Raw genomic sequence first — 13,138 nt, forward strand, 5'->3', positions numbered from 1 at the left:
CGATCAGGAACAGTGCCAGGCACACAGGACCTCATTCAGAGCCGGTCGCACAGAGCGTGCGGTCTGTCTGAATGAGGGGAGGACGTCTTGAATTTTCAAGACGTCCTCCTTTGCGGTGGTAAGGCTGTGGGTTAACACCCACAGCCTTACGACCGCCTAAGGTGATGGTCGCGATGGTCAAGACCATCGCGGCTTACGACGAGACCCTAGGGTAGGGTCTCCCTTGTCGTAAGCCCCGGAGAGCTTTCGGCTCTGTCTGAGCCGGAAGCTCTCCACTGACATCACTAGTGATGTCAGCGGGGCCTCCCCCAAACGGTAGGCGTTCCCCCGTTTGGGCTGCCACCCCCCCGCCCGCCTTCCAAACAGGGCGAGCTGTCAATCAACATCGACAGCTCGCCCCCTTTGGATCGAGACCCGCTACGACCGGCGCTGTCGGTTGTAGCGGGTCTCACGCATGCGCACGACGGCGCCGTCGTGCGCATGCTCTGTGGGGGCCATCGACCCGGTCCGAGCGCATCGGCGCTAACGACCGGGTCTGAATGACCCCCACAGTTTGGTCAATTGCACCTTTGTAAATTATAAAGGTCATAGATGAAGCTAAATCAAGTAGTATTGTAATAGAAAACCAGTAGCATTTATTTAATGGAAGAGGGTGGCTCTAAAGGGCAGGCGGCTGGACTTTAATGGGCTGGATATACTCTTACACAAAGCAAGCCATACAATCCAACTTGCTGTACATTCACGGACACCTTTAATTCATGGAGTCATCTTTTGGGCACAAGGTCTAGGTACCGTGACGTGCAGACGTGTAAAACCAGGCGTGTGGTGGTGCACATCTGTTGTGATTTACAAATGGCCTCCAATGTAAGCGATGCTTTTGTATACGGGGCCCCCAAGTCTTTGCTGAGCTGTAGGCAAAAAGCCTCCTAGGTTACTTTTAAAAAATATACCCCAGTAACTCCAAGCTGCAACTAATCTATCACAGAATCAATGACAGCGAACATTGCCGCAGATTCTGGTCTGGATCACAGAGATCCCTAATGTGACGATGAACGATATTTTTTCTATTTTAAGTTCCAAGTAACATTATCTTAAAAGCTGAAACAGACAGATACTGTAACTCCATATAACTATGTTACTGTGGACAAGATACAGTGGTAACATTTATACAAAACGATAAAGAATAAGAGTCTATCAACCAGGACTAGACACAACAAGAAGAACATCAAAAGAAGGGGACTGCGAAATTTAACATCTGTCCCGGATTCCTCAGATAACAAAGACTAAATAGCTCATGGAAGAGGCATCTAGTTATACACATGAAAGCAGGACATTAGTCTTTTCTAGTTTACATCAATCTCACCCTAGGTAAGCTCTGATTACATACGTTTAACCCCTATGGGGACGGTTACAGACATCAATGTTAGACGTGCCATATCTATACATAGGGGTTTATTTTATACATATAACCAATAAAGATGGCGACACAGTTATCGGGCATAGCTGGACCTCTTGGCCGCCTGGTAGTGCAGTGTTGGACATAGGGGTGTAGGTGCAGCATTGGAAGTAATTTGTGTGTAGTCAACGAGACGTACATATAAAATCGTACATTCAGACAGACTTCTGCGTGCGTAGCATACGCGCCTGGCTTGCTGCTAGTCACCGTGGATTACTTACACAGTGTTCCCCCCCAGAAAATTTTTGCAGCCGGATGGCAAAGAAGTAGCTGGGTGGGGACCTTCGCAATAATAAAAGGTTTTAAATCCTGACCTTATAACGATTTAAACTTCAAATAACAATTTATATATTAATTCTCTTCTTCTTAGGGGCCCAGATACTGTCCCCACTTGCAGGCTACACAGGATATATTTTTTAGACAGCTCTACAGATACTGGCCCCACTCGCAGGCTCTCTTTAATCAGTTCAAGTGACTGTTCCCGTCTGAACTTTTATACAGGAGGGATCTTTGCCCTCCAGCCTGACACCGCCCCTGCACTGTGATGGACAACTACCCCCTGTTATGTTCTGGGTTGTTTGTGGACCCGGGGTGGTAGCAGGAGCGATCACAGAAGCAGGTTTGAATAAAAAAACTAGGTTTTTTAATATGTGCTTAAGCAGACATAAATTATGGCAGTAAATAAAAGTCCAGGAATATATAAATGTGCACAAGAGTTCTGTGGTGGGAGTAATGGGTTAATGTCCAAGTAGAAACAATTAGAGCTGTCCAGGTGTGCAGGTAGTGAGACTGAAAATGATCAAGCAGGAATGCAGGTAGTGATGCAGGAAATAATCCACCAGGTATGCAGGTAGTGAACTAAGGCAATGAGGAGGATGTCAGCAGGCTCAGGCACTCAGGTATGGGCAAGGGTGATGGAGGAAGCGGGGTATTCCAGCGGAAGTTAGGAGCTGACAGGCAGACTGGCAGACAGCGGATTACACAGGAACAGGATAAGCACAGAGAACTCCCTCTCAGCTAGGCTGAGATACACGTTGCACTGGCAAAGAAGGAAGGCACTGACCCTTCCTAAATACCCCATGCCGTGCTGTTACTGGCCGGAGGGAACATGTGACTCACCAGGATTGGCCAGCCGCATCACATGGCCAGAAGGCAAGATGGCGGCGCCCATGCCAAACGGAACGGAGACGCCGCCAGGCCTTTCCAGCGCAGAGTGACAACAGGCCCACACAACAACGCGCGCAGCCAAAGCCCCCCGCCAGACACAAGCTCCACCACCAGACAGCCCGCGCCACAACGACCTCACAGGTAACACCCGCCTAGCGCCATGCTGAAATACCCTGGCCGTGACAGTACCCCCCCTTTTGGGGTGGCCTCAGGACACTCACCAGGCTTCTCCGGATGGGCAGAATGGAATCTCCTGATGAGCGTGGGAGCATGGACATCACGAGCATCGGTCCAGCAACGTTCCTCTGGACCATAACCTTTCCAGTCCAGCAAACACTGTAGATGACCTCTGCGTAGACGAGAGTCCAAGACCTGGGCGACCCCAAACTCAACTCTCTCCGTCTGGACTCGAGGAGAAGCAGGTAGAGCATTATGGAACTTATTCAGGACCAGGGGCTTTAATAAGGAAACATGGAAGGAATTAGGAATTTTTAGGTATGGGGTAACTGTAAACGGTAGGCCACTGGATTAATGACTTCTGTTATGGTGAAGGGACCAATGAAGCGGGGTGCAAATTTCATTGAAGAAACTCTTAGATGAAGGTTCCGGGTAGACAACCATACCTGGTTTCCAACTTGCATGCGTGGAACTATTCTACGCTTCTTATCGGCCTGGGTCTTAGCGAGAGGATGCCTTCAACAAATCAGACCGTACTTGAGTACAGATGGCAGCAAAATTCCGCACCGTGTCCTCCACGGCCGGAACATCAAAAACAGGCAGGCTTCGGAATTCGGGAACACGAGGATGATGGCCATAAACAACCTAAAATGGCGTTTGGTTAGTTGACGAGTGGTAGGAAGCATTATGTGCAAACTCGGTCCATGGCAGAAAGACAGCCCAATTGTCCTGGGAAGATGACAAAGATTCTTAGGAAAGTCTGTAGGTCTTGATTAACTCTCTCGGTGGAGCCGTTGCTTTGCGGATGGTAGGCCGTGGAAAAGTTTAACTTCGCTTGAAGAACAGAACACAAAGCCCTCCAGAATTTTGCAGTAAACTGCACACCACAGTCAGAGACAATTTCAGCAGGAAGGCCATGAAGACGAAATATGTGTTGGACAAACAACTGTGCCAGGTCAGGAGCAGAAGGTAACTTCTTCAATGGTATATAGTGAACCATCTTAGAGAATCGGTCTATTACAACCCAGATAGAATTGAAGCCTTGAGAGACTGGCAGGTCTGTGACGAAATCCATGGAGAGATGCGTCCATGGACGTGATGGAGTAGGTGGTGGAAGCAATTCCCCAGCTGGAGCTTGTCGTGATGATTTATGCTGGGCACAGGAGGAGCAGGAAGAGATGAACTCCATTATATCTGCCTTCATAGAAGTCCACCAATAGTGTCTTTTCAGGAACTCCAGTCTTTCGAGTGCCTGAGTGTCCTGCGAAGCGAGAGGAATGTGCCCAAGTGAGGAGCCGCTTCCTTAATTCCGGGGCCACAAACGATTTCCCTGTAGGAGGCTGAACTTGTAATGCGGCGAAAACTCTTGATTCCAAGACAGGGGTATTGCTTTGATTTTCAGATTGATCATCACAGAGGAGAGATCTCGACAGGGCATCAGCCTTCTGATTAAGTGCCCCAGACCGAAAGGTCAGGGTGAACTGAAACCTGGCAAAGAATATTGCCCAGCGGGCCAAACTAGGACTCACACATTGAAGGTTTTTGAGAAATAGGAGATTTCTATGGTCCGTAAATACAGTAAATGGAAACTTGGCGCCTTCTAGCAAATATCTCCATTCCTTCAACGCCAACTTTACAGCTAGTAGTTCTTGCTCACCTATGGCATAGTTCCTTTCGGCAGGAGAGAATTTTTTAGAAAAGAACCCACAAGGATGGACTCGGTTGTCCTCATAACGTTGAGACAAGACTGCTCCCACAGCTTCAGATGATGCGTCTACTTCCAACAAAAAAGGCCTGTCCAGATCTGGTTGTCGAAGAACTGGTGCTGGGATAAAGGCCTGTTTTAGAAGATGAAAGGCAGACTCTGCCTCAGGTGACCATTGGGCAGGATTAGCACCTTTGCGGGTCAAGGCTGTAATGGGAGCCAGCAATGTAGAAAATCCCTTAATGAAGAGTCTATAATAATTGGCGAAGCCCAACAATCTCTGGATGGCTTTCAGTGTCTGAGGTCGGGTCCAATCCAGAATTGCTTGTACCTTCTTGGGGTCCATTTCTAAACTGGAGCCAGAAATTACATAGCCGAGAAAAGGTACACTGGGCACTCCAAAGACACACTTCTCCAGTTTGCAGTAAAGGTGGTTCTCTCTCAAACGGGTCAAAACTTCTTTAACATGTTCATGATGTTTAGCTACAGAGGATGAAAAAATCAGTATATGGTCCAGATAGACAACAACTGAAACATATAACAGGTCTCGGAAAATCTCATTAACGAAACTCTGAAAGACAGCAGGGGCGTTGCACAATCCAAAAGGCATTACTAAATATTCGAAATGTCCATCTCTGGTATTGAAAGCGGTCTTCCATTCATCGCCAGCTCGAATACGAATGAGATTGTAAGCCCCTCTCAGATCTAATTTAGAAAAAATGACAGAGCCCTTGACCCTATCAAACAACTCAGTAATCAGGGGAAGAGGATATCGATTCTTTACAGTAATGTCATTAAGGACTCGATAATCGATACATGGCCTTAAACCACCGTCCTTCTTGCCAACGAAGAAAAACCCAGCTCCGGCAGGTGAAGTAGAGGGGCGAATTAACCCCTTTGCCAGGTTGTCCCGGATGTACTTGGTCATGGCTTGAGTCTCAGGTAAGGACAGCGGATAGGTACGACCACGAGGTGGTATCTTATCAGGTATCAAATCAATTGGACAGTCCCATTCCCTATGAGGAGGTAAAATATTTGCTTGCTGCTCAGAGAACACGTCGGTGAACATCTGATATTCCTTGGGAATGGCAGAAGAAACTAATGGAACTGTCTTTCTTACTGGTCGAATTTTTGGAAGACAGGATTTCTGACAGTCCATACCCCATGACAGAATCTGCATAGAAGTCCAATCTATCCTGGGATTATGTTGACGCAACCAGGGTAGACCAAGAACAATTTCTTTAGAGGCCTCTGATATCACCAGGAATTTTAAGAACTCAGAATGGAGTGCCCCAATTCGGACCAATACTGGTTGAGTCTCCTTGGTGACTATCCCGTCAGAGGGTGTCCGTCTATAGAGGTCAGAGAGATGGCATGGTTGAGAGACAAACAAGGAATCTGAAATTTATCTATGAAACTAGACGTTATGAAATTTCCGGCTGCTCCCGAGTCAAGTAGAGCAGTAGCAAAGACAGGTTTGGGTTTAAGATCCAAAGCTAGGGTAATCGTGAAATCTTTAATTTTTGGAGACTGGCTCATAACTCCTAACTTGATGTCTCCAAGGTCAGTTAGGATTTGGCATTTCCCGGTTTACGGGAACAGGAGATCAGCAGGTGACCTGACTCTCCGCAGTACAGACAGAGGTTCTTTTGCATTCTTCTCTGACGTTCTTCTTTGGAGAGGTGTGTATGATTCACCTGCATAGGCTCCTCTTCAGTAGGAGAAGGAATGGGACGGGTAGAAATGGAGGGGGCAAATGACCTTTGCTGGTCAGTTCTGTGCTTTTCAGCCTGACGTTCCCTGAAGCGTAGGTCAACTTTGATACACAACGAAATCATGTCGTTCAGATTAGTAGGAAGCTCTCGAGTGAAAAATCATCCTTTAGTCGGTCTGACAACCCATGCCAGAAGGCCGAGGTGAGGGCTTCCTCATTCCATTTGAGTTCTGATGCTAAAATTTGAAATTGCACGGCATATTGACTGACAGGACAGACCCCTTGTCTCAGTGTCATGATGTTTGATGATGCTGATACAGTACGCCCAGGTTCATCGAAAATCCTCCTGAAGGATGACACAAAGCCTGCGTAATTATCCAGCAGCGGATCTGAGCGCTCCCAGAGTGGGTAAGCCCATTCCAAGGCCTGGCCGGATAACAGAGAGACTATATAAGCCACTTTAGTTCTTGCAGTTAGAAAGTTGTCAGGCTGCAGGGTAAAATGTATGTCACACTGGTTTAGGAATCCTCGGCAGGGTTTAGGACTGCCGTCAAATTTACTTGGTAAAGGAAGATGTAAGCGGGGAGATGATCTGCCTCCTGTATTCCCAGACGCTGATGCGGATGTAGATGCTGGTACTTCAGGGGTAGAAAAGGAAGTTTGCATACTATCCTGTCGCTTGGACATCTCTTGCAGAAATTGAGCCATCTGATGCTGCATGTTTTCCAGATTTTCTAAACGACCAGAAATGCACCGGAACTAATCCACTCCTGACTCCTGATCCGTGGCCGGCTCCATGGGGCCAGTGCAAACTGCTATGTTCTGGGTTGTTTGTGGACCCGGGGTGGTAGCAGGAGCGATCATAGAAGCGGGTTTGAAAAAAAAACTAGGTTTTTTAATATGTGCTTGAGCAGACATAAATTATGGCAGTAAATAAAAGTCCAGGAATATATAAATGTGCACAAGAGTTCTGTGGTGGGAGTAATGGGTTAATGTCCAAGTAGAAACAATTAGAGCTGTCCAGGTGTGCAGGTAGTGAGACTGAAAATGATCAAGCAGGAATGCAGGTAGTGATGCAGGAAATAATAAGCCAGGTATGCAGATAGTGAACTAAGGCAAATGAGAAGGATGTCAGCAGGCTCAGGCACTCAGGTATGGGCAAGGGTGGTGGAGGAAGCGGGGTAGTCCAGCGGAAGCTAGGAGCTGACAGGCAGACTGGCAGACAGCGAAGTTCACAGGAACAGGATAAGCACAGAGAACTCCCTCTCAGCTAGGCTGAGATACACGTTGCACTGGCAAAGAAGGAAGGCACTGACCCTTCCTAAATACCCCATGCCGTGCTGTTACTGGCCGGAGGGAACATGTGACTCACCAGGATTGGCCAGCCACATCACATGGCCAGAAGGCAAGATGGTGGCGCCCATGCCAAACGGAATGGAGACGCCGCCAGGCCTTACCAGCGCAGAGTGACAACAGGCCCGCACAACAATGCGCGCAGCCAAAGCCCCCCGCCAGACACCAGCTCCACCACCAGACAGCCCGCGCCACAACGACCTCACAGGTAACACCCGCCTAGCGCCATGCTGAAATACCCTGGCCGTGACACCCCCCACCCCAATGCTACATCCCCTGCTTGGCACTCTCCCCTGACCTATTGCTGCGTCCCCTGCCCGGCACCTCCCCCCGCTCCAATGCACCATGTCCCATCACCTGGAACCTTCACTAACATGTCCTTATTGCCGGCGGACACGGAGCCTCCAATGTGAAGAACGTGACGTCGGCGCAGCTCAGCGTTGCATCCGGCATCAGTGTCCGTGGCAACAAGGACACATGGAGGGTGATCCGGAATGCGGTGCATTGGGGCGGGGTGGAGTGCCAGGCGGTAGGCTGTCTCTGCCTGGGCGATGCGCCCGCAGAAAACAGCCTGGGGAGAACACTGCTTACACATGCCTTATACTTTGTGCAAAAGACAGGCCTCCCTACATATACACTTACATGCAGGTCTACTTGTACAAACGCACCTTCAACAAACTAGGTCTAGGTGAGAACGCTCTGTCCCATGGGAACGCCTACCGTCTCAAGCCGGCCCCACTGACATCACTAGTGATGTCAGTGGGAGTGATTTTGGCTCTGATAGAGCCAAAATCACTCCAGGGCTTGCGGCAGCGAGATCCTACCGCAGGGTCTCCGTCGCAAGCCCAATGGTCACGATGGTCTTGACCATTGCGACCATCATCATGGACGCTTGCTATAGCTGTGGGTGGTAACCCACAGCTATGCGAGCGTCCATGAGGACGCTCCAAAAAAAGGTAGGAGGGCCCTGATTCAGAGCGAGCACTCTGGTCAGAGCGTTCAGCTCTGAATCAGGCCCTATGTACAGAAAACACAGAAGCTCTGCACTCTCCATAATAAAGCATGGGGGGGGGGGGGTAGTTCATATTCTCATCAAAACATGTAAGATTGCAGCCCCCATCAAAGGAACCCACTTTTCTGTAAGTACCTACTCTATCACTCTGAGGGGCCTATTTATCATTGTACATTTGCTGCTTAATCTCTGAAACACCAGTATTCGGGGGTTAACCGCAAATATTACGTTTCCCCCGTATGTACGAAGGAGGGACTGCAGCAGATATCTCCTGCGATCCCTCCATTCCCGCCGGCAGCCCCTTCCCCCATAGGTTTCTATGGGGGATGCGATGCTGCCAAATTTACCAGCTTTCGGAATGCGATGCTTTCCAGAGATTGGCCCCCGCAGCTACCGCCATCTGAAAACTCCCCCCCAGGAATGGCGGCCGCGCATCTGCAGTCAGTGAGATTGTGCATGCGCAGTAGTTCCGGCAGTTCTCCGGGCACATCGCAGGGACGGGCTACTTTTGGAGCCCCTGTTCCTCCGTGTGCCGAAAGATACATGCTGGCGCTAATGATCACATTTTGCAAAACGATAATGGGAGGTAATGTGATGCCCTGAACGCATTGCAAATACGTCCCGCAATAAATGGACCCCCAGCTACCATATCAAAATATGAACTAACACCTCATGCTTTGTTATGGCATACTTGCCGACAATCTGGATGCTCCTTCCGGGAGGGAGCAGCCAGATCGGCAGAACAGGGGGCGTGGCCGGCAAAAGGGGGCGGGCCAAACGAGCTGAGGTCGGTTTGCGGGCGTGACAGGGGCGGGGCCACACAATTACGTCATTTTAGCCCCACCCCCGCTACACAATGCAGAAAAAAAGGCATTTAGAAGCAGGGGGCGGGGCCAAAATTATGCGAATCGCTACGGGGGTTTATCAGGTAATGGAGAGGGGGGTTCGGGGGATCGGCGGCAGGCGGGAGGCTTGCCTGCCTTTCCGGGGGGGCGGGAGCTGCACCTGTTTATCGGGAGGCTCCCGCCCGAATCGGGAGGGTAGGCAACCCTGTGTTATGGGGAGTGAAGAGATATAGATTATATTATATATATATATATATATATATATATATATATATATATATATATATATATATAGTTTAAATGTTAGTGAAAAAAATATACAATTCAGTAAATGTGAAAATAAAAGTAGCTAACTTAATTCTTGCATATGTACTGATTACATGCACTTCAAAGTGTCTCCCTCTGTTTTTATACACATTTAACAATTCCCAGGTCAACTGGAGGGATGCAATCAGGAAGCCGACGGTCGAAATGCCGACCGCCGGCTTCCCGTCTGTGTAATCTCGACAGGACAAATGATAGGTGTTGAAATCCCGACACCTATCATTATCCCTACGCCGGATGAATCACTAAAAGATGTGAAAACTGGTCTCCTCATTAAAGTGCCAAACGCAGAAGGTCATTAAGAGGGTAAAGAAGATTTATAAACGGTTTAGGCATCAAAATGGTTTATTAACAAACACCAGTGATTTGGCATGTGGGACAGACATTGTAATAAGTATGGCAGCTTGAAGTCAGGAACTTTGACATTTCATCATAAATAAAGTCAATTCGGTATTTCTGAGATGGTAACATGAACAGCTTCAGCTCATTCATCTGTCCCCACACACACTTAGACGTCTATGTACTAAAGCTTGATGAGAGATAAACTTGTGAGAAAAAGTATTAACCAATCAGCTCCTGTCATTTTTCAAACACAGCTTGTAAAATGTAATGGTGCATACACATGGTCAGACTTTTCTTCAGATCTGAACGATAACGATTTAAAAAATCGTTCAATCGTTCATACCTGAAGGAAAATCTGACATATCTGACATGCCTGAACGATGGACGATGAACGATGCGCGTTCCCGATGGTCAGATAACGATATCTGACATCTGATGTGTTTGCAGTCAGACTTGGACGATTCCATTCATTTTAATGCAGTCAAAAATCGTTCAATCGTTCAAATCTTTGGTAAAATCGTTGAAATCGTTCATCTGACAGATCTGACAAATCTGTCCGTGTGTATGCTCCATAATGATTTAAAAAATCGTTCATATCTGAAGGAAAATCTGACATGTTTGAACGATAAACGATGCGCGTTCCCGATGGTCAGATAACGATATCTGACATCTGATGTGTTTGCAGTCAGTTTTGGACGATTTCAGTCATTTTTAATGCAGTCAAAAATCGTTCGTAGCTCAAATCGTTCCAATCGTTGGTCAAATCGTTCATCTGACCGTGTGTATGCTCCATTAGAAGCTGATTGGTTAGTGCTTTTCACTCTCTCCAGTCTGATAAATACCCCCCTTTGATTGCCAACTTTCAGCAAAAAAATTGATTTACACAAATAGTGAATTGGGATAGAATTTGGAATTTTTAGAACTCTTATTGTAACACAAGAGACCTGTCCATAACACCTGGCCACCTGCCCCCTCCTGGCCATAACACCTGGCCACCTGCCCCCTCCTGTTCATAACACCTGGCAACCTGCCCCCTCCTGGCCATAACACCTGGCCACCTGCCCCCTCCTGTCCATAACACCTGGCCACCTGCCCCCTCCTGTCCATAACACCTGGCCACCTGCCCCCTCCTGTCCATAACACCTGGCCACCTGCCCCCTCCTGTCCATAACACACCTGGCCACCTGCCCCCTCCTGTCCATAACACCTGGCCACCTGCCCCCTCCTGTCCATAACACCTGGCCACCTGCCCCCTCCTGGCCTGGCCACCTGCCCACTCCTGTCTATAACACCTGGCCACCTGCCCCCTCCCCTGACAGCTCAGGTGTGTGGTACTCACTGGGTCCTCTGGGGTGGGCAGAGACATGAGCAGCTCCCAGGTAAGACAGCAGCAGCAGACTGGTCCACAGGGTGAGGGTCATGATGGACTCCAGGGTCCCAGGCAAGACACAAGGGCTAGATTCAGGGTCTCCGCCTTTCCATGCTCCCTCTCAGGGGTTGTGACAGCCTCACAAACGCTTCCACCGGGGGTCTTCCAGCTGCGTCACTCCAAAAACACTCAATTGCGTCACACACACAAAAAAAAATCCAACAGCTGCTTCACGCTTTCACCGCAAAAACATTTAACCAAGCCACTAAGAAAAAAAAAAAAAACAACCACCACTGCGTCATTCAAAAACAGCAACACAGATCTGCGTCACTCCAAAAACACTCAGCTGTGTGACCTCCTCAGGGGCTGCTGCAAGTAGAGCAGGATGCCGGGGGGGGGGGTCCCAAATAATGCTCCCAGGGGCTGCAGCAAGCCCTCAGCTCCCTCGCAGACAGCAGGTAAGGGAACAGTCCCAGGGAGGGCAGGGGTTCTCCCCCTCCCACCAGCACCAGGAGGCTGGAGCAGCTCTCATGCAGGTCCCGTGCACAGAAGAACCATGGAAGTGTGGGAGTAACTCCCTGCAGCACCGTCCTGACCTGGCATGAAGTCTGGAAAACTGCTCAGCTCTGGGTCCAATACATGTGTTTGCAATAACATAAGTACATTCCTCATCAGTGACCACATATCACAGAAAGTCATTACATAGTAACTAATTTATAGTGTGTGCAGGGGTGACATTTACACCAATTGGCTGTCTCTAGAGCCCCACGTTTATTTAGGATGAGGAGACAATTGGTATTTAAATAGACATATAATAAACACCACTGTAATGTCCTCTCTCTGTGCCTCTGTGCAGTCTGCAATGTATGTGTCTTATAATAGTTCCCTTATTTTTTTTCATTGTTTGGATTTTTTTTGGGGGGGGGGGGGTGTTTTTTTTTAAAGCACTAAAAGCTTTTTTGGTTGTTGTTGTTGCATATAATAATATATTTCTGAACAATTTTTCCTAAAAGCAGCCCAACTTTTAATAAGTGGAAAAAAGGGGTTTTACTTTACATAAACACTGTAGGACTATGTTTTTTTATTATTATTATTTTGACAGCTGTGAGCACTGTTTAAGTCAATTGGAACTTTTACAATGTACACGCAGCATAAAGGATTCACATTTCTAGCTTTGTAATGAGGAATACAGAGACCAAAGGCACTGTACACACACATCTATATATACTGTGTGTATGTAACAATTCTCTCTACCTTTTGCCTGTTTGCATGTACGATGTGCTACCTTTCATTCCCAGACAATAAGTGTATATATAGAGCTAATGGTTACTAACGTATCACCTTCTGTAAGTTAAACAGTTTTGAAAACATCCGCATTAATAGGTTTTTAGACTAAGTTATAGGGGCAGGGCTCCGTCATCATTGGCTTCAAACTCAGTAATACCCCTTTCAAACATCTCGAGATTCCCGGGAATTTGGCCTGCCTCAGCCAAATTCCCGGGTAGCCGTGTCTGTCTGAAAGGTACCTACCCGGGTAACCGCCCCTGCAATCGACCAGGGTTTTTCCCGGGACTTAAGTCCCGGGAAATTACCCTGCTTCTGTCTGAATGGTGCTACCCGGGAATTTACTACTCCTGGGCAGCACCAAGCAGCTTTTACATGTAGTTGAAAGCG

General features: G+C 48.1%; 1 protein-coding gene across 1 annotated transcript in view; it reads right to left on the minus strand.

Moving 5' to 3' along the window:
• The window catches only part of PAMR1 (peptidase domain containing associated with muscle regeneration 1), a 107,284-nt gene extending 95,199 nt beyond the window's left edge, over positions 1 to 12,085 (minus strand). Inside the window, exon 1 of the mRNA XM_088459027.1 lies at positions 11,435 to 12,085. Coding sequence (XP_088315153.1) covers positions 11,435 to 11,516 — 82 coding nt within the window. The 5' untranslated portion in view covers positions 11,517 to 12,085. The remainder of the gene's footprint in view (positions 1 to 11,434) is intronic.
• Between the last annotated feature and the right edge of the window lie 1,053 nt (positions 12,086 to 13,138).

This window comes from Taudactylus pleione, unplaced genomic scaffold (assembly GCF_031769625.1).
Source record: "Taudactylus pleione unplaced genomic scaffold, aTauple2 ptg000887l, whole genome shotgun sequence".
NCBI lineage: Eukaryota > Metazoa > Chordata > Amphibia > Anura > Myobatrachidae > Taudactylus > Taudactylus pleione.